General features: G+C 43.0%; 1 protein-coding gene across 1 annotated transcript; it reads left to right on the top strand.

The window, feature by feature from the left end:
• Nucleotides 1-10381: 10381 nt before the first annotated feature.
• Nucleotides 10382-11164, top strand: LOC100454607 (transmembrane epididymal protein 1-like). Its single transcript, XM_002809722.1, has one exon. It carries the CDS (start codon nucleotides 10382-10384, stop codon nucleotides 11162-11164), a length of 783 nt encoding a protein of 260 aa, XP_002809768.1.
• Nucleotides 11165-18932: the final 7768 nt, after the last annotated feature.

The raw sequence follows: 18932 nt of genomic DNA, 5'->3' as shown, positions 1-18932 counted from the left end.
CTGAATCTTTCCCAGGTGTTAAGGCTAAGTTTTAGGCAGTAGCCAGGGTGAGGAAGAGGCAAAAGAAAGGAGACGTACGCTATCCTGAGAAGGAAAATCCAATGAGGAGGGTAAATGGAGACTTATTTAAAAAGCAAATAAATATGATGTTGGGGACACAGGGGCAAAGAGAAAGAGAAGGATGAATGAGACCCAGTCCCTGCCCTGGAGGGGCAAACAGTAGATGTGCATGAGTGCTCAAGGGGGCAGGTGAGCCTTGTGACCCTGGAATGAAGAATGGCTTGGAGGTGCAGGTCAGAAGAGCTTTAGGATGAGGTGATGTTGGACCTGGTCTGGAATATTCCAGGGTATAGGCTTGTTTTGAATCCCAACCCTACTGCTTACAAGTTGTACGACCCTGAACAAGTTACTTAAATTCTCAAAACCTCAGTTTCTTGAACTGTAAAATGAAAATAATTATTTGCCTTCTTAATATCCACGTGCCTCTTCTTTCTTCTTATAGAACCCCTATTTTGGTTTTTTGTTTTGTTTTGTTTTGAGACAGGGTTACCCATACTAGAGTGCAGTAGAACAATCTTGGCTCACTGCAGCCTTGAACTCCTAGGCTCAAGCAATCCTCCCACCTCAGCCTCCCAAGTAGCTGGAACTGCAAGTGTGTGCCACCATGGTTCGCTATTTTTAAAAAAATTTTTTTAGAGATGGGGTCTCGTTCTGTTGCCCAGGCTTGTCTGAAACGCCTGGCCTCAAGCTATCCTCTTGTTTTGGGATCCCAAAATGCAGGGATTACACAGTGCCTGGCTTTTTTTTTTTTTGGTATCTATTCTCCTTCCTTTCCTGTGCATCAGAGGAGGTGGCCTGGATGCCTGTGTGGCTGCAGAGACTGAAGCAGATGGAGCCCAGTCAATCACGGGGACTCCCCTTTCCTCCCATGGTGATACACTGAGGTGTGGGTGGGAAACCCAGGTCTAGTTAGGGAGATGTGAGAAGGATTCTGCTGCAGGGTCTCTGGATAAAGTCCTCCCTTGTCATAAATGTGAAAAATATAAAGAAATATACTATCTAGTTTATAGATACAGATATATATTTATAGAATAAACCTCTCCTTTCTGCCCCGGACGTCTGTGAGGATGAGGTAACCGCAAGTGTTGCAGCCATCTTGAAACCACATTGGTTGCTAATCTGAAGATAAGGTTAATGAGAATGACAGAGAGACAGCCTCAAAGTAACCTGAATCCCTGATGACTTTGTTCAGCCACTGAATTCAGCAGCTCAGGCTCTGTACTACCTCTAGAGTTGTTGCTACGAGAGAAAATAAATGTTTTACTGCTTAGGGTCCTCTATTATTTATAGCCAAAAACATCCTAAATGATTTACCTCATATATCTGTAGGGAGTAAATGAAGTAATCCCTATAAAGTGTTCAGCACTGTGAAATGTTAACAATTATCATTAATATATTTTATTATGAAATTATATACTGCTTTCTTCTTTGCTAATGTTGGAGCTGGGAAGCTGATATCCTACAATATGGCACTTTGACATGCTGAACTGAAGAAGCCTCAAGGTCTCTCAGTTCTCCTCCCCACCCCGCTGTCTTTCCCAAAACCTTTATCTGCCTGAGATCCAGACCCAAGAGAAACAATTGTTTCTCCTTCCGCTCCCTGTAAGACCAAGAATGTAACCACACCTGAACAGGCTTTTTCACAAGATAATGAACAAGTCCATTCATTCACCTTAGTAATCCCCTCAACAGATCGCTCTTCTCTCTGCTACCATAACTTGTTTTGCCAGGATGGTATATAGGCTTCTGAATCCCGCTGGGAGGTGGACAGTCGCTCTGTGATTCTCCCCATGTATACACGGTTAATAAATTTGTATGCCCTTCTATTAATCTGCATCTTGTCAATGGTTTTTCAGCGAACCTTCAGAGGGCCGTAAGGAACATATTCCTTGGCTCCTACACTAATATGTGCCCTAGTTCTCCAAATATATGTGAGATTATTTTTGGCCAGAACCCAAGCTTCTTCTTTGATATCCCACTCAGCCGACAAGCAAAATTCATAGTTGATGTTTAATATTTATTTCATCATTAATCACTACATATATATTTTCCTAAATATAACCCTGATGGACAATCCAACCCAGACGGTGGCTTTTTTTTTTTTTTGAGATGGAGTCTCACTCTGTCGCCCAGGCTGGAGTGCAGAGGCGCAATCTCGGCTCACTGCAAGCTCCGCCTCCCGGGTTCACGCTGTTCTCCTGCCTCAGAGTCCCGAGTAGCTGGGACTGCAGGCGCCCGCCACCATGCCCGGCTAATTTTTTTGATTGTGTCCCCAAGAATGTTTTATTTTGCCACGGAGACGTGAATTCCAAGAGAATCAAAGTAGTTTGAAAAAGGGGAAAATGGCAGACCTTTCTTAAACTGGAAGCTGCCAGAATCACAGGCTATCAGGGCTAGAAAGGACTTGGGAATCATTTGGTCCGTCCTTATTTTATAGTGGAGACCCAAAGACTTCCTTAAAGACACAGCAAGATGCCAGGCTGGGACTCCTAACCCAAACCCTTTTCATTATTTTTCATAACTTCTCTAATTTCTCCAGAGTCAACGTTCCTCACAATCCGAATGAAAGGGAAGTCCTCTCCCCAGTGTCTGTTGGGGCTTCCGGGAATCCGTGGGAATCCCTGCATCTACTTACCAAGGTCGCTCTGCAGAGCTACTGCCAGGGGCCAGGTGGCCTGGCACGAGATCTGAGATTCGGCATCCTTTGCTGAGTGCAAACATCAGCCCCTCATGCCTGAGGGGTCACTGAGGGCGAGGAGCTGGGAAGAGCCCTCTCCCTGTCCACACACTGATCAGCTCCTAGTGTGGAGGTCTGGTGACAAGGATCATGAGAGACTCCACAGCCTCGTCTGTATCAGTGCTAAGGGGACCGTGGCACTGACAGGCTGGGTGCGACCATCCATCCTTGGGTGAGATCTTGTTCCCTCTGTCCTAGGCTGGCTTTTCAGGGGGCCTACCTCCCACCTCCCAACCAGAATGCTTCTACACTCACCCCCTCCCCACCCCCAAGTTCTTGGCCTGTTCCACTTAAATTTCAATGCAAATGTCTACTGTTCCATAAGGATTTCCCTAACTTTCCACCACCAAAATTAACCACATCATCCTCTATGTTCCCACTGCACTTTTTTAAAATACCACCATTATAAAATTTAAAGATGATTTTAGTTTAGTCTTTTCTGCTAATCAGTCCTTTTCAAACTTTATATGCCTACAAATCAACTAGGGATTTGGTAAAATGCAAATTCAGATTCTGTAGGTCTGGGATGGGGCCTGGGATTCTACATTTCTAACAAGTTCCCAGGTGATACTGGTAGCCTTGAAAGCTGCTATTACAAAGGTACATAAAATATGTTACCTAGCCTTAAGGAATTCAAAACATACTGTTTTTGAATTCCTTAAGGCTAGGTAACATATTTTATGTATCTTTGTAATGCCAGCTTTTAGCACAGGATCTGGCAGATTATAGTTGGTTAAGAAATATTCATTGAATTGCAGTGGAGTAGGTTAAGGTTTCTGGGGTGTTCCTTTTATACACAAATATGTAATTTCTTTTCTTTCAAATTATTTTATCTTTATTGTTATTATTTATTTATTTATTGAGACTGGGTTTTGGTGTCACCCAGGCTGGAGTGCAGTGGCAGGATCATGGCTCACTGCAGCCTTGAACTCCTAGACTTAAGGGATCCTCCTACCTCAGCCTCCCAGGACTATAGGCTAGTGTAACCATGCCTGGCTAATTTTTAATTTGTTTTTTTGTAGAGATGGGGTTTTGCTTTTTTGTCCAAGCTGATCTCAAACTACTGGCTTCAAGCAATCCTCCCACTTCACACTCCCAAAGTGCTGGGATTACAGGCATGAGCCACTGCACCAGACCCATTTTATCTTTAATAACCTGGTAGTAATTTAAAATATGAAGAAAAGAGTCAAACTTTTTCACTTTATGGGAGATTATACCATGATTGCCTCACACAAGCATGATCAAAGAACTTGATAAGACTGAAATCCAAAGGGCATGGCTGGTAAAAAGGCTTCATAGCTCACAGATTGAAGACTTTGGTTACAGAGTCTCTGAGGGGTAGCAGGCAGCAGAAGAGACAGGAAATTTAAGAGATCCTCAGAGAAGAGGTCACAATTATTAGGTCAGGAGCACCTTGAAGCATTTCTTTTTCTTTTCTTTTTTTTTTTTTTTTTTTGAGACGGAGTCGCCTGGGCTGGAGTGTAGTGGTGCGATCTTGGCTCACTGTAACCTCTGCCTCCCGGGTTGGAGCAATTCTCCTGCCTCAGCCTCTTGGGTAGCTGGGATTACAGGTGTGCACCACCACACCCAGCTAACTTTTGTATTTTTAGTAGAGACGGGGTTTCACCATGTTGGCCAGGCTGGTCTTGAACTCCTGACCTCAGGTGATCCACCCACCTCAGCCTCTCAGGGTACTGGGATTACAGGCGTGAGCCACCGCGCCCAGCCGAAGCATTTCTTAATGGTGCTTCAGTGTCACGAGTATTTGTCACCTGGGGAGAATCCAGCAGAATGGGTTGAGCATGATTTTGGACTTCCAAGTAAAAAAATAAAATAAAACAATAAGGATGAGCTGAGCAAGTTTGTTGTCCCATAGGGTCAAATTTCTTCGGCATATAGACCCAATCTTCCTGCTCATTAAGGTAATATGGAAAAACATGACCACACTTAAGCCAGAGGTTCCAATTCTGTCTGCAGCTGCATCTGCCAGACTGCCTCACACGTTTCCACATGTTTTGCAAGTATGTGATCTGAACAGTATTAGATACTGTTGTAGCTGAAATGGCAGAAAGAGGGGTGGGGATGTGGGGATCACAGAAGGCAGGATAAATTCTGAGCAGAACCAAAACCTCAGCTTTACAGATCCAGAAACTCAATTTTATCATTTGATTAGGATTCTGAAGGACTGACTGACACTAATATATAAACCAGAAGGCCTATTTATTCATTAACATTAAAGGAACTATCTTTCCATGACTGAAATACTCGTGCCTGCTTAGAAGACCCCCCCATCCCCCATTCACACCACCCACACATGCACACATACCATCCACACTTTCCTCTTCTCATGCCCTGGGATTAGGGTTCCTAGGGACAACTTAATTAGTACCTCCTGGTGAACATTGACTCAGCATATGGATAACTGGGTATATGCATATGAAAAATACAGCAGGTAAAGGAAAAGCTAGACAAATTGTTCCTTCTCCAAAATGATTTCAATTCTGTAATAATTACTTTTTTTCTCCCAAATAACATCTTTCTCTTTGGGCAATACTGGATAAAGTCAGATAAATTCTTACTTTTAAATATCTGTGTTTCTGGACTCCATGTTGACCAGCCTCTTCTCTTCTGCCTTCAAAATAACTGGAGATTTGCTTAGAGCTTTTATCAATTGTGTTCTAGACTTCAGGATTTATACAAGCGAGCATTTGAATGGTAGGCATGTGGATGGCACTGGGTATCTCTTAGTGTAAGACACTTCTGCAGAGATGGTTGCTGTTCTTTGGTGCTGACTCTCCTTGTCCCCCAGTTCTGGTCTGTACTCCTGACAATATCACTGAGAGATTAGACAGTGTGGGACCAAAGATCAAGATCCAACTCATAGACCTGCCTGAGTGCTCGGCTCTTCTGTGAGTTTCCGGGCTCCCTGGGAAGAAGGGCTCTCAAAAGACTCCAGTGACAGCCTTGGCCCACTTAACATTTGTGCCTTGTACTGAGCTGGGTGGGGTGTTCTTGTGTTTCTTGTTGACAGTTGCCTTGTGACTGAGCATCTCAGAGTATGTTTTATTACCAACTAACCCACTAACCAAGTGACATCCAGTAAGTCACTTTTCTGTGGACTTCAGCTTCTTCATCTATAAAAGAAAAAGAGAAATTTGGAAGAAATTAGCTTTACTGGTCTCATCCAGTCCTAAGACTAACAAGGTATTTATTTATTTAATATATTTATTTTATATATACTTATTATACATTTAATATATTTAGCATATAATGTAATATAATATAATACATAGATTTAATATAAAAGGAGTTATTTATTTAGGTTTTGGGGTTTTGTTTTGTTTTTGAGATAGGGTCTTGCTCTGTCACCCAGGCTGGAGTGCAGTTACATAATCATAGTTCACTGCAGTTTTGAACTTTAATAATCCCTCCACCTCAGCCTCTTGAGTAGCTGGGACTACAGGCGCACACCACCAAGCCTGGCTAGGTATTTATATTTACAACTTGCTTTAAAATACAATATTTCGTGGAATCCCCATAATTCCTCATTTACGTATGAGGAGATTGAGTCTTAGAGAAGATAAACAACTTGTATTGTTGTTGTTTTGAGATGGAATCTTGCTTAGTCTCCCAGGCTGGAGTGCAGTGGTGAGATCTCCGCTCACTGCAACCTCCACCTCCTGGGTTCAAGTGATTCTCCTGCCTCAGCCTCCTGAGTAGCTGGGATTACAAGTGCGTACCACCACAGCCGGCTAATTTTTGTATTTTTAATAGAGATGGAGTTTCACCATGTTGGCCAGGCTGGTCTCAAACTCCTGACCTTAAGTGATCCGCCCACCTCGGCCTCCCAAAGTGCTGGGATTACAGGTGTGAGCCACTGCGCCTGGCCTAATAACTTGTTTTAAAACATCCACCTAGAAAATGGCCAAACCAGGTCTCAAACACAGTCAGGCTCCTCATTTTCTTAATCACTAATCCACAATGTCTCCAGGGGCCTGGACCAGGAGGAATTCTAACTTCACCCACACCCTTGAGAGAGAAAGTGCAGCTTTCGGGCTTCCTTGAACACCCTTCCTCGCTTCTGCCTTCTCAGAATCTGGACTGCTTTCAACCTCTTTGCGTTCTTTCTGACTTCTCCGTGTTCTCTCTCAGCCTTCTCTATCTCTCTTTTTCTCCTTCTCCTATGCCTCCCTCTCTTGGCCTCCTCCCTCTCCTGCCCTCCCTGTCCCCAGCTGAGTGCCAGCCTCTCCTGGTAAACATTGCTGGCTTCTGCCATTATAAAGATGTTGCCACACACTCCTGAGTGAATCTGTGGGTCAGTGAGGGTGGGGAGATGGTGTCCAGGTGTGGCCTAATGACCAGGTTGGTGGTTTTCAAGCACCGGTGAAGGACGGCCTGTACTGGAATCACCAGTGGTGGGAGAGGGGTGTGATTCATAATGCAGATTCCTGGGCTCCAGCCCATTAGGGTCGGGGTGAAACTTGGTAATCTGTGTTTTTAAAAAGCTCCCCAAGAAGACTCTGAAGTGTAGCAATGCCCTCACTTTACTGTTGGGACTTATGCCCCCTAGAGACTATCCCTGAGGGGTAAGCCAGAGAGCAACCAAGTATCCACAGGCATACCTGGAGGGTTGTCTCAGGTAGAGGCCATGCATGAAGGTTGTGGAACATCAGTTGGTAAGTTTGACCACTTGCTCCTTCCTCATCCTAGGTGTCAGTGGTACATCTGGCTCAATAGCAACAACTCCCTGCTCCTGCTACCTTTGGACATGCAGAGTGACATTAAGTCTCCATAGGGAGAAGGTGGTGAGTAGAAACGTGGAAAAAGGCTTCTTAGGGACACAGATATGAAAAAAAGTGTTAGAAAACACTGGTTTATGCAAAAGGGTCTGTGTTTCTGGCTGAGAAGTTATAATTACAGCAAGTGTTCCACATCTTTTCATTCTGCATCTCTGTGCCCAAAGACAAAGGAGTCAAGGTTTGAACTCTCATATCATAGTCTCTTCATCTTGTTAACTAAGAATGATCACATATGCCCTGATTCTGCAGTTGGAGTGAGCTCTCTTCTTTCATTGCATAGCTCTGGTCATTTTTTCCACTCATTTGGCACTTAGCACTTAGCAAACAGTGACCTGGCATCGTTTGTATGTATCTGTTCTGTCTTCATAAATAGATTATAAAGCCTTTTACGGTAGAGACTACATGATCATTTGATAGTTTACTCACTTATTCATCCATCAAACATTTATTCAGCACCTCCAGGCATGGGACTAGATACTAAAGAGGCAAAGATGACAAGATATAATCTCTGACTTTACAGACATCTCTGTAAATAAACAGTTATGAAATGGTGTAACCAGCGCAATGATACAGATATGTACAGGTTGCATAGAGAAGTATTCTTCCCAGCTGAGAGGAGGCAGTGCTTAAGCTGAACCTTGAAGGAAAAAGGAAGAAGAGGAGTTCTCCAGATAGATATGGTGTAGGGGACAGAAAGAGGATTCCAGTTTGAACTAGAAGCTTCTGATAAGCCTGGGGCAATGGCACATGTGGGAAGGGACTGGAAATGAGACCAGGCCAAAGCATAAGGATCCTTGAAGCTTATTCTAAAGGCACGGATTTTATCTACAAGGCCATGAGATTCCACTGGATAACTTAAATTAGTCAATATCATCATTAGCTCTCAATTCCCAGAGCTCATCTATCTGTTATTTGGAAAGGAACAGATGAGTATTGGAACCTGATTAGACATGTTTCAATAACTCAGAGTTGGTGATACTTGAACAAGGGCAGTGGGTGGGGATGGAGTGGAAAGAACTGCCTGGAAAGTTTACTTGTTGTAAACTTAAAGTACTTACTTATTTATTTACTTATTTATTCTGTTTTCTGTTGCTATAATAGAGTATCACAGACTGGGTAATTTATAAAGAACAAAAGCTTATTTGACTCACAGCTCTGGAGGCTGGGAAGTCCAAGAGCATGGCACCAGTATCTGGTGAGTGAGTGGCATCGCAGAAGGCATCACGTGGTGAGTGAGTGCATGAGAGAGAGAGAGAGGAAACTGGGCAGAGAGAGGAAATTGGGCAGAGAAAGGAAATTGGGCAGAACTCATTCTGTTTATGAGGGACTCATTAAGTATCCACCCCTGTGATAATGTAATTAATCCATTCTTGAGAGCAGAGCCCTCATTACCTAATTACCCCTTAAAGGTCCCACCTTTTAATACTGTCACTGTGGCAATATTACATTCCAACATGAGTCTTGGATCTTGGAGTAGGTATTCAAATCACAGCGAAACTGCCTTTGAAAAAATTATAACAGTGAGAGAAATCTAACCTAACTGACTCCATCTTGATCTAGACTCGCAGGCTGACTGTCCTTGCTCATTTCTGGGCATAGGCCAAGCTAACTGTGGGAGGAATTTAGTTTATAGTTTAACTTTGAACGAAGAAAGATAACAGTCCCTCCCTAAAACTGACTCCCTCCTTGTTTGGAGACTGAAACCACCTTTGTTTTTCTTTTTCTTTTTTTTTTTTTTTTGCTTTGTTTTTTGAGACAGAGTCTCACTCTGTAGCCCACGCTGTACTGCAGTGGCGCAATCTCTGCTCACTGCAACCTCCGCCTCCTGGGTTCAGGTGATTCTCCTGCCTCAGCCTCCTGAGTAGCTGGGATTACAGGCATACACCACTGTACTCAGCTAATTTTTGTATTTTTAGTAGAGACAGGGTTTCACCATGTTGGCCAGGCTGGTCTTGGAGTCTGGACCTTAAGTGATCCACCCACCATAGCCTCCCAAAGTGTTGGGATTACAGGCATGAGCCACCGTGCCCAGCCTGAAACTACCCTTGTAAGACTAATGAAAGGCCACAAGATTAGGTTATCATGGCTCTCTGCAGCCTTGACCTCCTGGGCGAAAGGGATCCTCCTGCCTCAGGCTCCAGAATAGCTGAGGCTACAGATGCACACCACTGCACCCAGCTAATTTTAAAAGAATTTTTTTGTTTTTTTTATTGGTAGAGATGAGGTCTCACCATGTTGCCCAGGCTGGTCTCGAACTCTTGGGCTCAAGCAATCCTCCCACCTCAGCCTCCCAAAATGCTGGAATTACATGCATAAGTTACTGTGTCTAGCCAAATTTCTGGTGTTTATAAGCCACAAATTTATGGTATTTTGTTACAGCAGCCTGAACAGACTAGTACAGGAGTGAGGTAAGGAAGGTAGTGATGGGGTCAAGGGTTAGTGGGAGGAGAGGCAAGAGGGGGACCCTCTAGCATAGTCTCTGAGAATGGCAGACGCCCAAGGATTATGCTGGAGAATATGCTTATTTCATTGTTTGTCAACGGTTAGCTGATTACCAATGAGCCAGAGCAGAAGACCAGACGGAAACCATGACACCCACCCAACCATAGGTTTGGGCCTCCTCCAAAACCATTTCCTTTCTGTATGTGGATTCAGTGGGCTGGATAGAGAATATAAGTAAGCCTTGGGAGGCCCCCTCCACATTCTAGAGCCTGAGGTGGCCCTGAGTGAATGGTCATTCTTGAACCTTTTTCTTCTGCCTTTGATCAGACATACTTTCAGTTCAATGGGAGGCTTTGAGGGTCATCTGTACCCCGGGCTGTCTTTCTTCTTCTATGGACTTTATCATGCGCAACTTGTCTCCAGAGCCTTGATATGCAATGCCCCTGTCCAGTATCCACTACGCCATCCCTGGAGAAAAGGAAGATGGGCGAGGCTATGGCAAATATACTACATTGGGTTGCTGAAGATATTGACTGCCTGCATTTTAGTAGCCCAAGAGTTGCACAGCATTCCTAGACAGTTTGTACTTATCAGCAAGATGTATCATCAGAGAAACTTTATGTTCCGCAAACAGTGGCAGCATCTCACTCTCTATATGACTTTCTTGCTGAGTGGGTGTGTAGACATGGTGAGCCAGAACCTGCTGCCCAAGAGATGTGCTGCTCTGGAGCAAGGTGCCCAAGCTCTGGGCATGTTCATATTTTTGCCCCTGATGGTGTCTCACCTGCAGGACACAGAAGGAGTGGAGCTTCAGTCTCACGTGCTGCTCACCCAGGCCATGTTCCTGCTGACTCTGGTGGTGACTGCAGAGCTGTGGGCTCCCAACATGCCGCTGATCTGGATCATGAAGGCCTTTTTGTATATGATCACAGGCTCTTGGCTGATGCACATAGGCTTTATGCTGTTCAAACCAATCTCTGGCTATCAATGGATGGATGATGACAGAAATGACATTATGTTTGTCACCACCTTCTTCTGCTGGCATGTGATCTTCAGTGCCATTTTGATGATCTGGATCTATGGCTTCTCCTTTTGGTGGTATTGCTACATTTTTGTTAAGGCCTGAACCTGGATGTGCCACAATTGGTTCTCTATTGCCTGCATACTCCAGGACATCTGGATGAGAAGTTGTGGGAGGTGGAGCTGCCAGAGAGGATAATCCTGCATCCTTCTTTCAGAGGTGTCTCATGCTGAGGCATCAGACTTCTCTGGGACAGGCATACCCTCCTTCCCCTTCTGGTTTCTCTCAGTCTCATTTCCTGAGCAGTGTGCAGAGGACAGGAGAATGAAACAAGGCATGCAACTATGGCCCTCACTCTTAGCTCCCCAAGTATTTCCCTCCCCTTCCCTCTCTCCTCAATTCCAGCAACAGTAATCTGTGTGCCCTGCATGTCTCTGCATCCCTCATTCTCCTTCCATGTGGACATTAAAATAAATTCATGATATCCTGCCTTTGGGCCTTTTTATAAATATCCTTCACCCAGCACATAGAATTCCTACCGCTAGTCATATTTAGTACATAATAATCTACCCATTACAATAACCACCTCCTCATTCTTTCTTGTTCTGGACCTCTTCAATGCTCATATTGAAGAGACTGTTTTTGACTCTACAGATCTCCTAGAATGTTCTTGAGGTCTTTCCTTTGATTACTTTGTGATTTATCAAATGACATGGGACCCTTGAAGGTAACTTCTTCTGCAGGATTTTTTGTTTGTTTGTTTGTTTTAGACAGGGTCTCACTCAATTGCCCAGTTGGAGTGCAGTGATGCAATCACCACTCACTGCAGCCTGAATCTCCTGGGCTCAAGCAATCGTCCCATCTCAGCCTCCCAAACTTGGGTCTGCAGGTGCAAGCTGTCATGCCATGCCCAGCTAATTTTTTATTTTTGTAGAGATGAGTTTTCCCTATGTTGCCCTGGCTGGTCTCGAACTCCTGGGCTCAAGTGATCTGCCTGCCTCTGCCTCCCAAAATGCTGTGATTACAGATATGAGCCACCATGCCCAGCCCTCTGTAGGGTTTAATAGAACAAAGCAATACCCTGCATGTAGTGAGAGCTCAGAGGCTTGTCTGCTTCCAGACTTTCTTCAGCCCCGTCTCCCCAAGTGTAGAGTCTAGAAAATTCTTCTTCCAGGCCTTTCAGCCCATTGCTCTGTACATATCTTATTGATTTCCAAGCAATAAACTCATCCGGAACCACTCCTTTGTTGTTCTCATGTATAATAAAGTTCAATGGCTTGTTTATGCTCTGTATTTTTCTTTTTAATTCTCACAAATGTCTTATCAGGGAGGTTTAGAGGTGAGTAATCTAAAACTCAAAAGGGTTAAGAAAGTGGCTTAAGGTAGCTAGATATTTAGCTATGTCACATAATGCTATAGCTGGGTGTCAAGGAGGGTAGAACGCCAAGTAGAGTCAAATTACTGGGGACTTGCAAAGAGTGCCTTCATGCCTCCCATTCTGCTGCTCCCCTGCTTTTTTTTTCAAGACAGAGTCTCGCTCTGTCGCCAGGCTGGAGTGCACTGGCGCGGTCTCAGCTCACTGCAACCTCTGCCTCCTGGGTTCAAGCGATTCTCCTGCCTCAGCCTCCCAAGTAGTTGGGATTACAGCTACATGCCATCATGCCCGGCTAATTTTTAGTAGAGATGGGGTTTCACCATGTTGGCCAGGCTGGTCTTGAACTCCTGACCTCATGATCCGCCTGCCTCGACCTCCCAAAGTGCTGGGATTACAGGCATAAGCCACCATGCCTGGCCACTCCCCTGCTTTCTCCAGGACATGAAGAATCTGTCAAGCTTTCCTCACTCCTGACAAAACTAAAGTTAGGATAGAGGAGGGCGGGATCAGGGACTCTAGAGGGTTATCATCTTTCTTGTTTCCTTTTTTTTTCTAGTTCCTAAAGCAAATGCATCCTTTGGTTCTGGTGCTACTCTTCCTTTTTAATTTTCTCAGTCAAAAGCGAAGGTGCAGCAGGAATGAGTTGTTTGGTTGTCAGGGACCTCACCCCCTGGTTTTGGGGGTTGGTGGGCATTCTGAGTTATTGTGGGGGTGGAGGGTGCTTCCCAATGTCATTGAGAGGTGGGGGCTCAGCCACGTCTCAGAATGTGGGATGGCATGCGTGTGTTGGATGTTTGGCATGTGACCAGCAGGCAGCTTCCACAGAAAGCTGACACCTGCATTGTTGGAACTATCAGGCAACAATGCTGCTCCCCACTAGAGATGAACAGGGGTCCCTCGCATGGAAGTAAAATATGCCTCAGGTGCAGTTCAGATTCCGTGCATCTCTCTGGTCCTGGGGACCAGTGGAGCTCTGCAGCACCCCCTGTAAGTTCTGCCCTTTTCCTGGTTGTCGCCTCTGGCTTCCAGCCCCTTGTTTCTCCCCAACAACCTTGGATATATTTGCCTTGGCCAAGCCTTGCAGCTCCTCCTTCCTCTAGCTTTGTTGAACCTCCTCTAGTACCCTTGAAGTTGAGGGGACAGGGAATCTGCTCCCCTGTACATGCTTTCCCATTGATATGGTAAAGTTGTTTTCTACTTCACTCACGCCTCCTCCTGATTTTTTTTTTCTTTTTTTGAGACAAGGTTTTGCTCTGTCACCCAGGCTGAAATGCAGTGGCACCATCTCAGCTCACTGTAGCCTCGACCTCCCTGGCTCAAGAAGTTCTCCCACCTCAGCTCCCCCACAACCTACCCCCCAGAGCTGGGATTACAGGTGGCACCACCACACCCAGCTAATTTTTTTTTCTGTTTGATTTTGTAAAGACTGGGTCTTGTCATGTTGCCCAAGCTGGTCTCAAACTCCTGGGCTCAAGTGATCTTCCAGCCTTGGCCTCCCAAACTGCTGTGAGCCACCACCCCTGGCGACACCTCCCCTTTTTGATATTAAGAGCATATTTTAGATTTTTTTAACCTAAAATTGACTTTTTGTTTTTTGCTATTATAATCTGACCTCATCTTGATGCAAGATCTTTGACTAATAGAGGAAAAGTCATCTGCAAGGGTTGGGAACCAAAACCCAAGTATTAGTATTTCAAGATATTATTTCTCCACAAAGATGAAAGTTGAAGAAATACCAAAACCATGTGTTAACCCTTAGACCCATTCCATTTTGAGTACTTTTGAAGTCTTGTTAAATACTAATTTTCACTCGCGTCCGTGTGAAGAGACCACCAAACAGGCTTTGTGTGAGCAACAAGGCTGTTTATTTCACCTGGGTGCAGGCGGGCTGAGTCCGAAAAGAAAGCCAGTGAAGGGAGATAGGGGTGGGGCCGTTTTATAAGATTGGGTAGGCAAAGGAAAATTACAGTCAAAGGGGGGTGTTCTCTGGCGGGCAGGGGTGGGGGTCACAAGGTGCTCAGTGGGGGAGCTTTTGAGCCAGGATGAGCCAGGAAAAGGAATTTCACAAAGTAATGTCATCAGTTAAGGCAGAAACAGGCCATTTTCACTTCTTTTGTGGTGGAATGTCATCAGTTAAGGCAGGAACCAGCCATCTGGATGTGTATGTACAGGTCACAGGGGATGTGATGGCTTAGCTTGGGCTCAGAGGCCTGACACTAATAAATTCATCTCTTGTGGTAAATGATTGCCTCCAAATATTATATCTCACAACATGTATCTTCCAGGTAAAATACTATTAGCAGGCGCCTACAAAGCCACAAAGAATTATAGTTAAGGCCAGATACGATGGTGGAATAGGCAGACCTACTATTTGGATGATAAGGGCCTTTCTGTACTTCTCATGTCACAGCAGGTGTGAGCACTCTACAGTGATCCTAATTACTTTGGAAAGTAAAACGAACTGAAGATTATGTTTGGGGAAAAACAGAAAGAAAATCTTCAAATTACAGAGTGGAGTTTGGAAAAGAAAAGTGTAATGTTCAATACCGTGCACCAGAGGGCACCATATTTACATGAGCCTGGAAAGGGCACTTGCTCTCCATTCGGTATTGAATGACTCATTTAAACGAAGTGACAGAGGGGTAGAGAGGAGAGCAGGAAAAGTATATAAGCAAGTATTGTCCAAGCACCCAGTAAACATCATGTAGTTCTTCCTGTTAAACTTAGATGCATATGACTAAGCACAGAATCCAGTTAACATAGAGATATGTGTGTGTATCTCAAAAACCTTTTGGTCACTCACTCTGACCTTCTTTTTTATTTAGAGTGAAAATTTATTGTGTGAGTCTTGGAGGGACTGTCTCCCACTATGGATGCCAGAGGGGACCAGACAGTCCCTCTCCTGGCCCTGGCAGTAAGGACATGGATATCCTGTCCTAGACTCAGCAATCAGATCCTCCACCCAGAACTTTTATGTAAATATATTTATATTTATAAATTTATATTTAATTATATATAATGCATATTTAATTTTAAAATTAAATATATGATATATACATTTAATTTTTAAAATTAAATATATGATATATACATTTAATTTTAAAATTATATGATACACATTTAATTTTAAAATTAAATATATGATACACATTTAATTTTAAGATTAAATATATGATACACATTTAATTTTAAAATTAAATATATGATACACATTTAATTTTAAAATTAAATATATGATACACATTTAATTTTAAAATTAAATATATGATACATATTTAATTTTAAAATTAAATATATGATATATATGATATATATATTTAATTTTTAAAATTAAATATATGATACATACCTTTAATTTTTAAAATTAAATATATGATACATACCTTTAATTTTTAAAATTAAATATATGATACATACCTTTAATTTTTAAAATTAAATATATGATACATAATTAAATATAGAATATATACACATTTAATTTTAAAAATCATTTTTTAATAGAGGTGGGGTCTTACTATGTTGCCCAGGCTGGTCTCAAACTCTTGGACTCAAGCGATCCACCTGCCACAGCCTCCCAAAATGCTGTGATTACAGGCGTGAGTTACCGTGACCAGCCCAAAACTTTTCATCTTGAAGGAAGACTCAGAAGCTCAGGAGCAATGAGAGGTTATGCATGGCAGTGCCTATGACAACAAACACTCAATAGTGGTGGTGCTAGCAGTAGTGGCACAATGGGGACAACCACAAATGCTGAAAAAGAGGTGTTGTAGTTGAAATTGGTTCTTATTTCTACTGGAGGTCGTGTTAACCATCAAAAAGAAAATAAGTGTAGTTATCATAATAGGCAGGTGAACCCGTGTGGATATCTGAATGATCTAACCCACAGATTCTTTGTAGTGGTTATTGATCATGGGGTCCTTAAAAAATGTGTGTTCATTCAATAAGATTCTACTGGAAGGTATAAGCTCTGTGATGGCAAGGATTTTAGACTGTTTATTCAGTGATGCATCCCAAACACCTAGAACAGTTTGTGTTACACAGACCTGCCCAGTAAATATTTGTTGAGTGAATGAACAGGAGCCCAAAATGAGCCATCGTGGTAGAGAATCAGGCCCCTCATCCAATTTTCAGCCCTGAGTCAGACCTAGAGGCTCTGAAATTTAAAAAAAAAAAAAAAAAGGCATTTTACCAGTTAGGAAGAATCTTGCAATATTTTGCAAGTATTTACCATGAATATTCTTCTTAATCTTTGCCAAAGAGACCTGCTGTCATTTCCAGGGTAACTGTGCACTTGGGAAAAGGAGATGCCCAGAGTTTTGCAAACCGGATCAGATCTAGTAAATGTCAGATCTGAGATGTGAATGCAGCTCTATTTCATTTAGAAACCAATTTTTTTGTTTGTTTGTTTCTGAGACAGAGTCTCGTTCTGTTGCCCAGGCTGGGGTGCAATGGCATGATCTCAGCTCACTGAAAAATCTGCCTCCCAAATTCAAGCAATTCTTGTGCCTCAGACTTCTGAGTAGCTGGGATTACAGGTGCGCAACACCACATCTGGCTAATTTTTTTGTATTTTTAGTAGAGAAGGGGTTTCCCCATGTTGGCCAGTCTGGTCTCGAACTCCTGTCCTCAAGTGATCCACCCACCTTGGCCTCCCAAAGTGCTGGGATTACAGACGTGATTCACTGCATCTGGCCCCAATATTTTCCATATTTGCCTGATGATAATAATTATCTGGGGGCACTTGGAAAATATACAGACTCCTGAGCCCCACCCCTTCTAAATCAGAATTGCCAGGGGACGGTCCCGGCAATTTAGGTTTTTAACAACAACCCTGTCAATAAGGTAATTCTTATTACCACACATTTGGGAGACATCTGGTGCCCTTTTCTTTTGGGAACTAGAAGGTCATGAAAGGGTCAGGGATCTAACCATTATGCATTTCAAGATTTAGCCAGTGATACTGGCTTTTCATCTTTACCGTTTTTAGAGTGACTCCATTTGGTTGTTAATGGCTCCAATAGTCAGCCTTTTCGAGCTGTGGGAAAGACGGTGGGGCAGCGATTAGGACTCAAGGGTAGGTGCACACAGCTTACATCACACTCTCAGGACTGTTGTGGGGTGGGGGGAGGGGGGAGGGATAGCATTAGGAGATATACCTAATGCTAAATGGCGAGTTAATGGGTGCAGCACACCAGCATGGCACATGTATACATATGTAACTAACCTGCACATTGTGCACATGTACCCTAAAACTTAAAGTATAATAATAATAATAATAATAATAATAATAAAGAAAACAGTCTGAAAGCATTCCATCTTAAGGAATGTGAGCATATATTACTACTGTATATGCCATTATTTTAGGAGGAGACCACGACTCTATTTATTTTGCAAAAGAGATGATAATTCAAGGAATAATACGATATTGTAGAATCATGCAGTGCTTCACACTGAACTCTCTTAAGATGTGTGCATGTTAAACTGACTAATTAATAAGGTGAATAAGGTAATTGATAACAGATTGAAGAAGTATGGTAAGCTACAAACTAATCTTGCAATACCTAAAACATCAAGATGTAAAGCAAGAATCTCTTCTCACTAAAATCACTTTAAAATGCAGTATTTGGTCTTTATATATTCTAAAGAAAGTACAGTACTTTTTCAAATGTAAGTGATATTTTATTGACGATTCATTATTAACAATAATCCTTCCAGTTTTCAGTTTTCCCTCCATCCCCCATAGGAAAGCCTTTTGGACATTATATAAGCTTCCCTACAATCCCAAGGCTTAAAAACCCTCTCTGGGTGTGACACTGAAGAATTCTATTCTCAGTAATTCTTGGCTAAATTTTGAAGGGTTATAGGGCTTTTGGTCTTTCATCTTAATATTTGCTTCCTATTGAGGAAGAACGGGAGAAATGAAGAGTTATTTAATGAGAAAACCAAGTGCCTGAAGAGCCTTCAGAGAAAGGGAGTTCAAGCCTCTTGGAAGCTGATGTTTTAATTTTAATTTTTTAAAGATGAGGTTTCACTCTGTTGCCCAAGCTGAAGTTCAGTGGTGTGATCACAGCTCACAGCAGCCTTGAACTCCTGGGCTGAAGCAATGGGTTGATGTTTTAAACGGGCAGAATATCCAGGAGATACTGCTTATTAAAATTACATCAAATGTAACTGTTTACAAGACCCTTAGGAGCTGAGTTTAGCAATGCAAAAGTCACCCTAGCATGGGAGAGGTTGGAGCAGACAAGAGATCTTGGGCACAATTATAAAGAACTTGTCAAATAAAATAGTATGAACTAAAGGCTTAAGTATAGGAGGAGTCTTGTGTGTCCAAGGGGATTCAGCAGATTAGGTAAGATAAAGACTTATCTTCAGATTAAGGCCTACACCAGAGGTAAGTAGGTCACTGCCAGATAGAATCTGGAACCCCTTAGAGAAGGTGTCATTACGTGTTCACAATGGATAAAGTTCTGTTGACTGGGGGGTAATTCTGCCCCT

Source organism: Pongo abelii, chromosome 1 (assembly GCF_028885655.2).
Source record: "Pongo abelii isolate AG06213 chromosome 1, NHGRI_mPonAbe1-v2.0_pri, whole genome shotgun sequence".
Classification (NCBI taxonomy): domain Eukaryota; kingdom Metazoa; phylum Chordata; class Mammalia; order Primates; family Hominidae; genus Pongo; species Pongo abelii.
This window is presented reverse-complemented; position numbering and strand designations above follow the sequence as displayed.

Excerpts from the sequence above, each read along its gene's own strand:
- LOC100454607 (XM_002809722.1), top strand. The coding sequence starts at position 10,382 with ATGGGAGGCTTTGAGGGTCATCTGTACCCCGGGCTGTCTTTCTTCTTC.